At 43.1% G+C, this 11,877-nt stretch overlaps 1 protein-coding gene across 2 annotated transcripts in view; it reads left to right on the top strand.

Moving 5' to 3' along the window:
- The first annotated feature begins 10,995 nt into the window (after nucleotides 1-10,995).
- The window catches only part of KCNH1 (potassium voltage-gated channel subfamily H member 1), a 358,490-nt gene continuing 357,608 nt past the window's right edge, over nucleotides 10,996-11,877 (top strand). For both annotated transcript variants that reach the window (XR_006101185.1, XM_042444296.1), the window contains exon 1: nucleotides 10,996-11,111. Coding sequence is in view for 1 of the 2 variants with exons in the window: in XM_042444296.1 (XP_042300230.1) it covers nucleotides 11,039-11,111 (73 nt within the window). In the remaining variant the exon portion in view is untranslated. The remainder of the gene's footprint in view (nucleotides 11,112-11,877) is intronic.

Below are 11,877 nucleotides of genomic sequence, written 5' to 3'. Positions count from 1 at the left end.
GCCCCGAACCGGGGGCTGGTGGCCAAACCGGACCGGGACCGGGAGGGGCCCCCCAAAAGCGGGTTTGTCACGGGGGCCGCCGGGTTATGGCATCCCTACATACCGCTGTCCTTGGGTTTTAGGATGTAAGAAGAATAACTTTGCCCTGTCCACTTTCTCCAAACTATAAATATTTTTACATTTTTCGGTCAACTGGCCTCTTGACTCCTCTTTTCCCATTTTAAAAAAGGCCAGAAACATTTGAGTAATCCAACACAGGCCCAAGATCCCCTTTCTCATCACTCACTGCCAGTTAATAGCCTACTAGTTAATGTAGTAAGGATTTTCCCTGTAATGTGCATCACTTAAAAATTGCTTACACAGGACAACATTTGCAATTTTTATGTCCATTAAAAAGAGATTCTCATTAAAAAGAGATGGAAAAGCTTCCTGCTTAAAGTGTGATTCAAAGCAGGTCAGAGTACGAGTGCTGGTTCTTGAAGAAAGAGGTGACATGAATGCAGGGGAAGAGAAAGTTAAAGTAATACAACTGGTTTATTAGGAAAGAAATTAATGAACAGAGCTTGGGGATTTTTCCCCCCTTCATTTCAGTGACCATGCTGGCTGGAGAATTCTGATCCAGAAAGGTAACTTTTGCAAGCTGTGGTAGTGAAGTAAGGAAGGATAGCAATGAAACTTTATGATATTCCTAGGCAAGAAGGATTGGCCCAAGATGTATTGATTGAGGCAAGGCATCCTCCTTCCCTCCCAAGTCAAGCTGTTTTGGCACTTGAAAATCTCATGCATCATTTTAATGTCAATTCTTCTAATCTCAAGACTCACTGTCCCATTTTGCTTTAACCCATCCAAATAATCTGCTGTCCTCTGCAAACTTAGCTATGTCACTGCTCACCCCAACTCTAGATCGTTTATGAAGAAATGAAAGAGCACTTTTTATGTTGTTGGTTTTTAGTTACAATAGCTATCTGGTAATTCCTCCTTTCCACTTTCTATTTTTAAACAATGCTTGCCCTTTGACTTGCTCCCCATCATTGAAGTCAGATTGTCTGTGCAATTGTATTTCTGGCTTTTATGTATGGTTGTGAAAGTTGGACAGTGAAGAAAGCTGTTTGGATGAATTTATTAGAAATGAGATGTTGGAGGAGAGCATTATGGATATCATGGATTGCTAAAAAGACCAATAAAAGAGCAAATCAGGCCTGAAATAGAAGCCAAGATAACTAAACTGAGATCATCGTACTTTGGATATATGATGAGAAGCCATGACTCCGAAAAGACAATGATGCTTGGTAAGGTGGAAGGAATTAGAAAAAGAGGCAGACAGATGGATAGACACAATCAAGGGCACTATGGCTCTGAGGCCCCTTTCACATTAGCGCTTTTGTTTTGGGTAGATTTGGACAGATCCATTCCTCCAGTACTGAATATGTCTGGAATGGAAGTTCCCACTACCTTTACCCCGATCGAACCTCCTCAGTGCAATTTAACCTGTTTGATGTTCACATGTACAAAGTATCTATTTAAGATGGAGCCTCCTTATTGATCGCTTTTGATCATTCCCATGTTTTTTTGTTTCCCTCAATCAAATGATGTGCATCCGCTGTCATCGATGGTGGTGTGTCGCTTGTATCCACTGCAGCCATTTTTTCATCAACTGCATGGGTGCTTTAATGCAGTCACCTTATTGATCACATTCGATCTTTCCCATGTTTTTTTTTAAAAAAATATCTGACAGAATATGTGCATCTGATAGGTTTGGGAACAAGAAGCACCAATGGCCCCAAAAATTAGCAGCATCTAGTACGATTGCAGCCATATAGAAAGTACTGTCTAAGGATGGAATGGGGAATGATCCCCTGCAAGAGTCAACACATAAAACCCAAACATATTCTGTCAGTGAAAAGATTAATGAATACATGTCACTAAAATGACCACCCTATACCAAACATTCACATAATCGATCTATTTTGTAAAAAAATTAATAATAAATTCAATACCCCAAATGCCAGCCCCAGCAACATCCAAGCAAAAAGTGCATATACAGTGCATATACACTGTGTCCGGACTCCCCCGCGTAAAACAAATAATGCATACAGTATTCTTGAGCCCCATTTAAATGAATGGGGCTTGTGCATGTGGTGGTGTGCCAGCGCGCGCACCCTTCGTCCCTATGGAATGTGCTGCCCCTTCCTCCCTGAGCGGCTTTCAGTGTATGCTGAAAGCCATGTAAACCGCGCCCGTGTATGATGCAGGCTCACTGTATGAACTTTGGGCTGCAATGGCAGGAGAAAGTGAAAGGAGAAAAAATACATGGCATCGCAAAAATTCACATATTCTATCACAAACTTAAAAATAATAATAAAAAATTTCAATGGGTCTTGCAATGTCCCCCTGTTGCAGGAGTAAAGGGATTACATGGACGACAGTTCAGGAGTGGGAAATAAAAAACTGGCACCCAGTGCTTGCAAAAAATGGCACTTACCAAGCAACTGGGGTGAGAGAGGAGACATGTTCTGCCCAACTGCCCACCCCTTGACTTTTATCCTCCCCCTCTAAATGACCCAAGCAGGATCGGGGACAAGTTCACATTTACCAGTATGGAAAAAATGGGTTTTCCAAAAAGAAACGGGAAAAACCCGCTTTCAGAAAACCTGCGATAAGGGGGATTTGCTCCAGATCTACCTCAATTGGGGTGTGCAAAAACCGGCACCAATAGGAATTACCCACTTATAAAGCAGTTTGCGATCCGATCTATAATGTAGTGTGAATGACCCCTGAGTTGGAGGTCTCTCAATCATAGGTTGACTGCTCATAAAATAAATTTAATTTGACAGCAATTATCAACAACTCATTACTGCTATATTTGGACTTTGGAAGCTCCAAGTAAATAAAGGTGGGACTCCCTTTGGTGTCTTATGCATGTGTATACTTCCCTAGTGGGAAAAGCTAGACATACTGTAGGGCCTTGCTATCTGCGGACTTGCTTTCTGGAGATTTAAACATATGCAGATGGCAAGCCCTCATTGTCCCCAATGGTGGCATATACACATGGCTGTGCCACCATTAGGGACAGGCCCTGTTGTCCTCAGTTGTGGTTTGGCAGCATGCATATGCCGCCATTGGGGATGATGGGATTTGAGGTGCCATGGGTTTTGGTATCGGGGGGTGGGGTGGGGGTCCGGAATGGATTCCCCATGGATATCAAAGTCCCACTGTATTTGTCTTATGAACAATGTCCACATTCATTTCAAAGTTGCTGAAGGAGAGCTGTACATGTGGTGCCATTGTATTTGTGGATGCAAATTCACATAAGATTGCACATACAATTTGCAATTGTACAAATGACCACCCTATACCAAGGTGGGGGGTGGGTTGAGGTTTTGGACTGTATATTTTAACTTTGTAAGCCGCCCCGATTGCTTTTTGTGTAGAGAGGCAGGATATAAATTATTATTATTATTATTATTATTATTATTATTATTCAGTTCTGAAATGTTACTAATTCAGCACAAGGCACAGAACACAAGTGGTACATAACTCTGGTTCAGCAGCTAGCATTCTTTCTTTTGGATCCAGCTTAGCCCCCATTCCATGGCTGCCTCTGTCCTTTTTTCACTCTTGGGCTCTTACACTGGCAGAGCATTACACTCTGTACTCAGTAAAATGCCACCTTAAAAAGCAGAAATGACTTGCCTTTTCAAAAGTCATGTGGATTCTCTTCTATCAAGGCTTGCCTTTCTATATGCTTGATAATATTATCTACACATGTTTAATTTCTCTTATCTGGAATTCCAAAATCTGAACTATTCCAACAAAATGTTTATTTAGATTTGAGACAACCCCTGATGGGGAGGCAGGAGGGGTGTATGGGCACACATCAGGAGTTGAGGTGAAGAACATGGGCTCTTATTGCTTTGTAATGGGACTCTCTTTGTCTCATTTGCAAGAGGAAATGCAAAGAGCCTGGTGTGGGTGGAATGGAGTGATCAGCAAACCCATTTTAGTACTATATAGTTCTTCATGTCCTCGTGACTCCTTAGAAGTGTAACTTCCTAGTTTCCATAGGTCGTTGGGACCTTTCAAATCATGGCCAACATGCTTAAATCTGCGAAAAGCAAGGCCGCGGATAACAACACCCCACTGTATGTCTAGCTTCTCCTGAGAGAGGAATGTAGAACTGCTAGCATTACACACTACACAGTTATATATAGTATGATGCTTCCACTGTATTCTGAAGAATGCTGAGATTTATAGACTAGTGAGGCAGTAGACTTTTCTAGCCAAGAATTCTTAACACACCTCCCTAAAGTGCAAATCCCAGGATACCATTAGATGTGATGATAGTAATCAATATGAAATCATGTGCCCCCTCAGCACTGTGAAGGGAGGGGGGAAGAAGTAGAATTTAGAGAAAAATATCATTTTAACATCTCATTCACTGGCTCTGCATGTGTGTGTATTTGCATGTTAGATTGGTAGCTTCAGCTTCCTTTCCCTAATTATGAGATTCCAGGCAGCTAAACCTGGGGTGACAAGCACTTTGGCTGAACAAAAATGAGCACAAAGCTTCTTATTGTTTGATGGGATCACTTGCCTGTCAATACCTATCTTTTAAAATGGTAACTGTTAATTTAATTTAAATTCTCAGCTTCTCTTTATCCTACCAGATATCTGTTTCATATTTAAAAAAAAAAAACCATGCAAAATACAACGTGATAAAAAAAAAAATAACAACTGTCAGCAGTCAAGGCTTTCATTTGCATTCGTCTTGACTTACCTGTAAAAATTTGTGGGAGGATCCAAACATCATTGCCTTCTGTTTGTAATCCTCCAGATTTTCCCTTCTTTTCTTCCATCCATTTTTCTTTTCACAGGAAATTAATTAAGGAGAAAAACATGGCATATCTGGGAAATATGCTTTGATTTGTGGCAGTAGGAGCCTTCCATCTGGAACCACCCTCAGAACTCAGAGGCAGCAAAATTAAAAGAGATACTGAGATGGTATTTCTGTTTAAAATTCCTGAGCAAATACAAATGTCTTGACCTGATCTGTGCTTTACTTGTTACTAATCTGTACCTGAACTATTACTAAGGAGCGGGAGTCAGATCTATGAAACAATGGGTCAGATCATCTTGATGGGGCATTTTTTAGGTTAAAGTGTTATGAAATGAAAGGCAAAAAGGAGGAATGTGACATAAGCATACCTACAGAGTTTATTTACAGTGTTCTGTATTCCTCTTGCCTATTTACATTTTGTGGTTGCACACTTATAAAATATGATACCCCTTTCTAACCAACCTACATGGTAATGACTGTGCTGAATACTTTAATAAAACATTTAGGCATAATCAAGCAAGACATAAAAAGGTACAGCAGACTTCCAAGCACTTACAAAAATCAATAAACAATCTATAGAGGTTCATTTTAATATAACTGACCAATGGGCAGACATCGAGATAAAGAGCTGGAGAAATTCTATAAAGACTTGATCAAACTCTTAGAAGATTAATATGGTTTTACTGTTCTACAGCTGCATCTTTAACAAACAGAACTAGTCCAAAGATCAGTCCATATACAAGATAAGGAACTTACAAAATCTAACACTTAATAACCTAGGCAACAAACATATACACAACACACACACAAATTATATTTAACTGTGAAGGAAAAACAAAGCCAGCACTGATATTATTATTATAGTAAACATTATAGCTCTAGAGCAGCAGTGGACAGTCCTCCTCTGACTCAAATAATTTTGAGTCAGTATTTTGGGTCTGTATGCCAGCAATGGGCAGTGCTATGGACTTAAGTGAGCAGCATCACATCCACGTGTGCACAGACACACATTTTCAGTCTCACTTTTTATCACACATGAACATACTTGTACACAGACTCAGGACCCTTTCACACTGCACAGTTATAGCACTATAAATCCATTTTACCTGCTATGACAGTAGCAATAGCATGTACATTTCTGTATCGCTTAACAGTGATCTCAGCACTCTCTAAGTGGTTTATAATCTGTAATCCCCAACAAGCTGTGTACTCATTTTACCAACCTATGAAAGGATGGAAGGCTGAGTCAAACTTGGAGCCCCTGGGATTGAACTCACAACCTTTTAGCTGTAGTACCAGCATTTAACCACTGTGCCACCAGGGCTCTGTAGTGTATACATACCATGTATCATACTATGGCAACCAGAGGTGTTACTGGGAAGTGCGGAGGGCATGGACTGGACTGTGTGACACCCCAGAGGGACTGACACAGCTACTGGGTGAGCATCACCTCCCTTTCCCATTCACCCAGCAGCTGTACTGGACCTGGGCTCTCCAGAGGCCACAATGCCGACCCCCTTACTAGTGGCAGATCAACCACACTGGACCCTGAATGGGTACTATGGAGACCACAGCATCACCCCTCCCAGCAGTGATCTGGGTGAATTGGCCACCAGGGGTGAGGACAAGGCAGTTTGCCCCCCTGCACTGGGTGACACTAACCTCAGTGATGCCATTGATAGCAATGTTCTATGGAATCCTTGGGCTCATGGTTTGGTGACACATGCTGAGAATTCTAAATATCCCCAAGGTTTTATAGGATGCAGCCATGACATTAAAGTGGGATCATAGTGCTATAATTCTGTAGTGTGAAGGGATCCAAGTCATACATAGGCACAGATACAATATGTGCCAACTATCCCTTGTCTTACTTGGTCAGGGCAGGTGGGGAGGAGGCAACACCCACAGCAGATACACATGATGCCCCAAGGAGTCACATTCAAAGTCCATTGTGAGTCCAGAAATGGCATTGCTTGCCAGTTGCCTCCTTCAGCTGGAGAAGGCAAGTGACAGGCAAAGTCTTCAGGAGGCATGGTTTGGGAAGAGAAGGGATGTGGTTTGGACTATAGATGTTTCCATGTAGAAGTGCCAATGACCTAACTGAGGAACAACATGGACTAGATTGGGCCTGCAGGCCTCAGGTTCCTCATGATTTTAGTGTTCTAGACTGTGGTTAACATACTTCATGGTTTAACCCTAACAATCATCCAGCAATTTATATGGCTCAGGTAATGGCCTCTGTTGGAAGACAGGCCTACAGTGTGTGTGTGGGTTTGTGTGTGTTCATCCAAATAATATTCCAAATATTAAAGGACACATGTTTTGAAGATTTGTTGAAGGTTACTACTCGTTCTTATTGTCATTGTTGTGTGCCTTCAAATTGTTTCTAACTTATGGCAACCCTAAGGTGACCGTAGCATGGGGTTTTCTTGGCAAGATTTGTTCAGCGAAGGTTTGCCCTTACCTTCACCTGAGGCTGAAAGCATGTGATGTGCCCAAGGTCACCCAATGGGTTTCATGGCTGAATGGAGAATTGAATCCTGGTCTCCAGAGTCATAGTCCAACACTCGAACCACTATACCATGGTGGCTCCTTTCAATGTTTAATGCCCTTTGTCCAAGCTCTTACAGCTGCTGATTTCTATTATTGAAGGACTTGTGATCTGAGGATATTATGGACTTTAATTTAATTTAATTATGATGTACTTTAATTTATATATTTATGTATCTGTTTTATGTTTATGGTTTGCTGTATATGTATTATTCTATATATTACACTCAGGTTTACCATATAATTATCTGGTATGCTTCTGTTACATTGTTTATTTATTGACTTTGGTTGTTAAGAATTCTCTCATTTTGTGTATTATTCATAGAATGCTCTCCTAGAGCAGTCCAGTGCTATAGTTCAGGAGAGTGTACTAGATTGTTCCATGTGCATATTATAAATTCAGGCTACAAATCCCAGAAATCTGTACAATGGAGCTATGGTAGTTAAGGTGGTATCAAATTGCTATAATTGTGTAGTGTGGATATGCCCTTCCTCTCACTCTCTTACCAAGGGTGTTTTTGTAAAAGTAGGGGGTCAAAACAGGGAGTTCTGGGGAGGTGTTGGAAGCTTTTCAGAAGAGAACATGAACTGGAGGGATGCCTGCCCTGGATCTGGTATAGTTTATCCCCCCCCACACACACACACATTGTAGTCAATAGTGTGGGTATGTGAGAGAAGAAATGGATGAGGAGAGAAAACAACAACAACATTGCCCTCACTTCATACCCTGGCTGCAGTAAGTTGGTAGGGTATTGGATGTGGTAGTTTCTCTACTATAGACCCCATCCTCAGAATTGTTATACCTACTGTTTACAGCAGTGGTCAACTTGTTGAACTACTTCTCCCATCAGTCTCAGCCAGCATAGCCAAAGGTGATAAAAGTTATGGTCCAACATCTTGAAGGCTACAAGATTCCTACTTTCTTCTTTAAAATTCTTGAACAGAAGTAGTTTGATTAATTGACTAATAGTATAATCCTGTTTCTAGCTAAATAGCCATGGTAGTCTGTTGTAGCAAATCAAAAATTTGACATGGCTTCCTCCAGATGGTCACAACATGGGATTAGAGCTTTATATAAATGTGTTTTTGCTGCTGAGTCCAAGCTGAGATAATCAGTAAAAAATAATAATCATTTATCACATAGGGTCAACTTTTTAGAAAATGATGCTATACACAGCCTCAGAAACAATGCTGTCACTGTAAATAAAGAAGATGACAAAGGGAGAGATGTTGTCATCATGAACAGATTGGGCTACATAGAGAAGGGCAACTTCCCAACATTACATTTTATAAGCCCTGTTATCAAATACCACTGAGGAATATTAGAAGGAACTATACAATCTGATTAAGACACTGTTTACCGCAGGACCAAATGTAGATGGCCATACATGATAACATCTGTCAAGATCTGCTGGGGTCTCAATGGATGATGTCTCTGATCTCCCATGCAGCCACAAAATGGCCATTCACTGGGGCTATTGTTACCTTACTGTATATGTTTGGGATCCGGAGACGATGCCCCCCCAAACCAATATTTATTTAGGGGAATTTGCAATTAGCTCAAAGAGAGTCTTAATGTGGGGTAACACAGCCTTAGGGATCTATCCCAGCTTTATAGGGTCCAAACTAACACAGAACTCCAGAGGTGTTTCCAAATAAGAATAAAATTTATTAAGGAGAATTATGCACACACACACACACACACACACACACACAACACTCACACAAGTGACCATGCATGGACACAAGGACTAAGGAAATGAGTGGTGGGAGGCTGGAACAGAGGTGAGACTTCACTAAAGGAGGCAACAAAAAGCTATTGTACCTAATGTGGTTTCAACAAGGATGAAAAAAGTAATTGGTTATTTAAAATTGCAATAAAACAATCATATACCATGAACACTAAACTTTCCATAGAAACATAAAATGCATACAATAGAAATCAAAGTCCAATACTCATTGGAAATAATATTTAACAGTTTCTGCAACTGTGCAAGTCCTGAAAGGATGAATCCTGTGCCAAAGGCTTAGTAGTCCTTGAAAAATGCTCCAATATGTTTCTTAGGCAGAAGTTATGTGATGTGGTTACCAGCCAGACGCGTTTCAACCAGAAGTCTTCATCAGTGGCTAAGGTGTCAATAATATAAGTGCTAAACAATATGTAGAATAAATACAATCCAGAGAATTCACCAACTTCTCTCCTATGTATCAAAGTTCAGGGCTAAGGAGAGAGAGCTCAATAGCTCCCCCAGCACGTGGGATTGGCGAGTGTTATGAGGTGCTTAGCCGAGTAAACCAAGGAGTTTCTGCCTACTACTAGACTGAGCTGAAGACCAGTCAAGGGCTAGTATTTATACCCAAAAATGTCACTTGGAGGCAGATACCAAGAATTGAAAAGAGTAAATGGTTTGAAAATGGATTCCCAGATGGGGAATAAAGGAGCGAAACCGTATTGAATGGGAGAGCAATAGATGTGCATTCCACAGACAAGAGACGATTATCGTGCAGGATCGCCTATGTATTTTTTGTGTTAGAGCTCCTGATCCCAGCTCCTTTGTCTAGGATCCCCTTATCCCCTCTAGGTGTGTTTTGCCTATCTTGATCCATTTTAGGTGGAGCCTGAGGCAACTCCTATTGCTAGCTCCTACACGCAAAGATCTGCTTCAGCATCAGGGCATCCACAGTGACGTCATATAAGAGTCATCCAACCATTTTGATATAAAATATGAGGGGTAAATCAGGGATTCAAAAGCTTGCACACAAATGAATGAAATCCAAACACAATTATAGACATCCCAAGAATAGCTGGCCATTAGGAAAAATATTGAATTTATACATCCTTTTCACAGTCAATTCACATTTGCGTTAGTATGAAATGCATCTCCAGTTCAGCCATGGGATTACTGTCAGCCATGGGATCCTGTCCTCCCTGCGCATGTGCAAACACGCTAATTCAAAATCAAGAAGCTGATGGGTACGTACTCATGTGATGAATTCATTCACATTCGCACTGCTTTCTCTTTTGGATGGACTCTGTGTTCGTCTCTGCATGTGATAATCTACTATGTAATTTCTTGCATTTTTGGATTGTGGTGGAGTCTCCTTCTTTGGAGGCGACTGGATGACCATCTGTCGGGGATGCTTTGGTTGAGTTCCTGCATGGTGGGGGTTGGACTGGATGGCCCTTGTGGTCTCTTGCAACTCTACGATTCTATGACACTTCTTGGCTGCTCTTTCCCTTGGCCTCCAAACGGGGGCGCTGCAGTCTAACGCTCGACACCGAGCCCCTCCTAAAAACCCTCCTGATGTCCCTAAAAAACCAGAAGCTTGCCTCCTTGCATCCCAGTCAGGAGAGACCCCTTGGATGGAGGGCGGCAGAGCGCGGGTCCACCGGCAGAGGGCGCTGCCGGACAACTCTCCGTCGCGGGGTGGCGCGTCGCGGCAGGGATGCAGCGGCAGGGAGCGAGTGAGTGGCAAGCGAGGAGGCGCGGATGCTGCAAAGGGGACCATGAGGAGCAGAGAGAGGGAAGGAGGAAGAGGAGGAGGAGGAGGAGAAAAAGAGGAGGAGGAGGAGGATCGTGGAAGAGGAGGAGGAGAGACACCAGCAGCGCTTAGCTCCCTCCAGCCCCGGTAGAGCCCCCTCGCTTGACTATGGCTGGGGGAAGGCGAGGGCTGGTGGCTCCCCAGAATACCTTCCTGGAGAACATTGTGCGGAGGTCCAACGGTAAGAAGAGGGAGGCAATGTCTGTGTGTGTGTGTTGCGTGTGTGGGTCCTAAGCCAGGGTGAACGGCCGTCCTCCTTTCCCAGGACCATGTCCTCCATTCCCACCTTCTGCCCAGGAGGCATTCCCTTTGGAGAGGCACTCAGAGGTCCTCCCTTTGGAGGACCTTGCTCAGAAGCATAGGTTTCATATTCCGAGAGTGTTGTGAGCCTTGCTTGGCTCCAGGTCCTCCTGGATTTGTTTCCCCCCGTCCTCCATTTTGCCTCTGTCCTCCTTTTCCGGGACCTGCTCTCCCTTGCCACCTTCTTCCCAAAGGTCCTCCCTTTTGAGGGGCTCCCTAAGAAGCATTGGTTGATGTTTCTATAGGAGTGGGGCTGGGCTGGGCTGTGTGTGTCGTCCTCCTTCCCCCCTGGGAGGTCCTCCATTTTGGGGGGCCCTGTCCTCCTTGGCGGGGAGGGCAGCTGATACACACACACACACACACCTCTCTGAGACTGGGACACTGGCACCAACACACAGACACACACAGAGCCCCTCTCCCCCCATCGGAGTTTGCATTCGGACCCCATCCCAACACCTCCGAGGTTTCCCTAGAGAAAGGACACACACACACACAGCCTGGAGCCTGCCTTGAGACCCCATCCCAGCACTTCTTCCAGGCGTACATTCGGTTGCCCCAGAGAAAAGGACACACACACACACAGACACATATGCAGAGAGAGAGAGAGAGAGAGAGAGAGAGAGAGAGAGAGAGAGAGAGAGAGAGAG

This window comes from Sceloporus undulatus, chromosome 1 (genome assembly GCF_019175285.1).
Source record: "Sceloporus undulatus isolate JIND9_A2432 ecotype Alabama chromosome 1, SceUnd_v1.1, whole genome shotgun sequence".
Classification (NCBI taxonomy): Eukaryota; Metazoa; Chordata; class Lepidosauria; order Squamata; family Phrynosomatidae; genus Sceloporus; species Sceloporus undulatus.
Note: the sequence above shows the minus strand (reverse complement) of the source record. Positions and strands in the feature narration are given on the sequence as shown.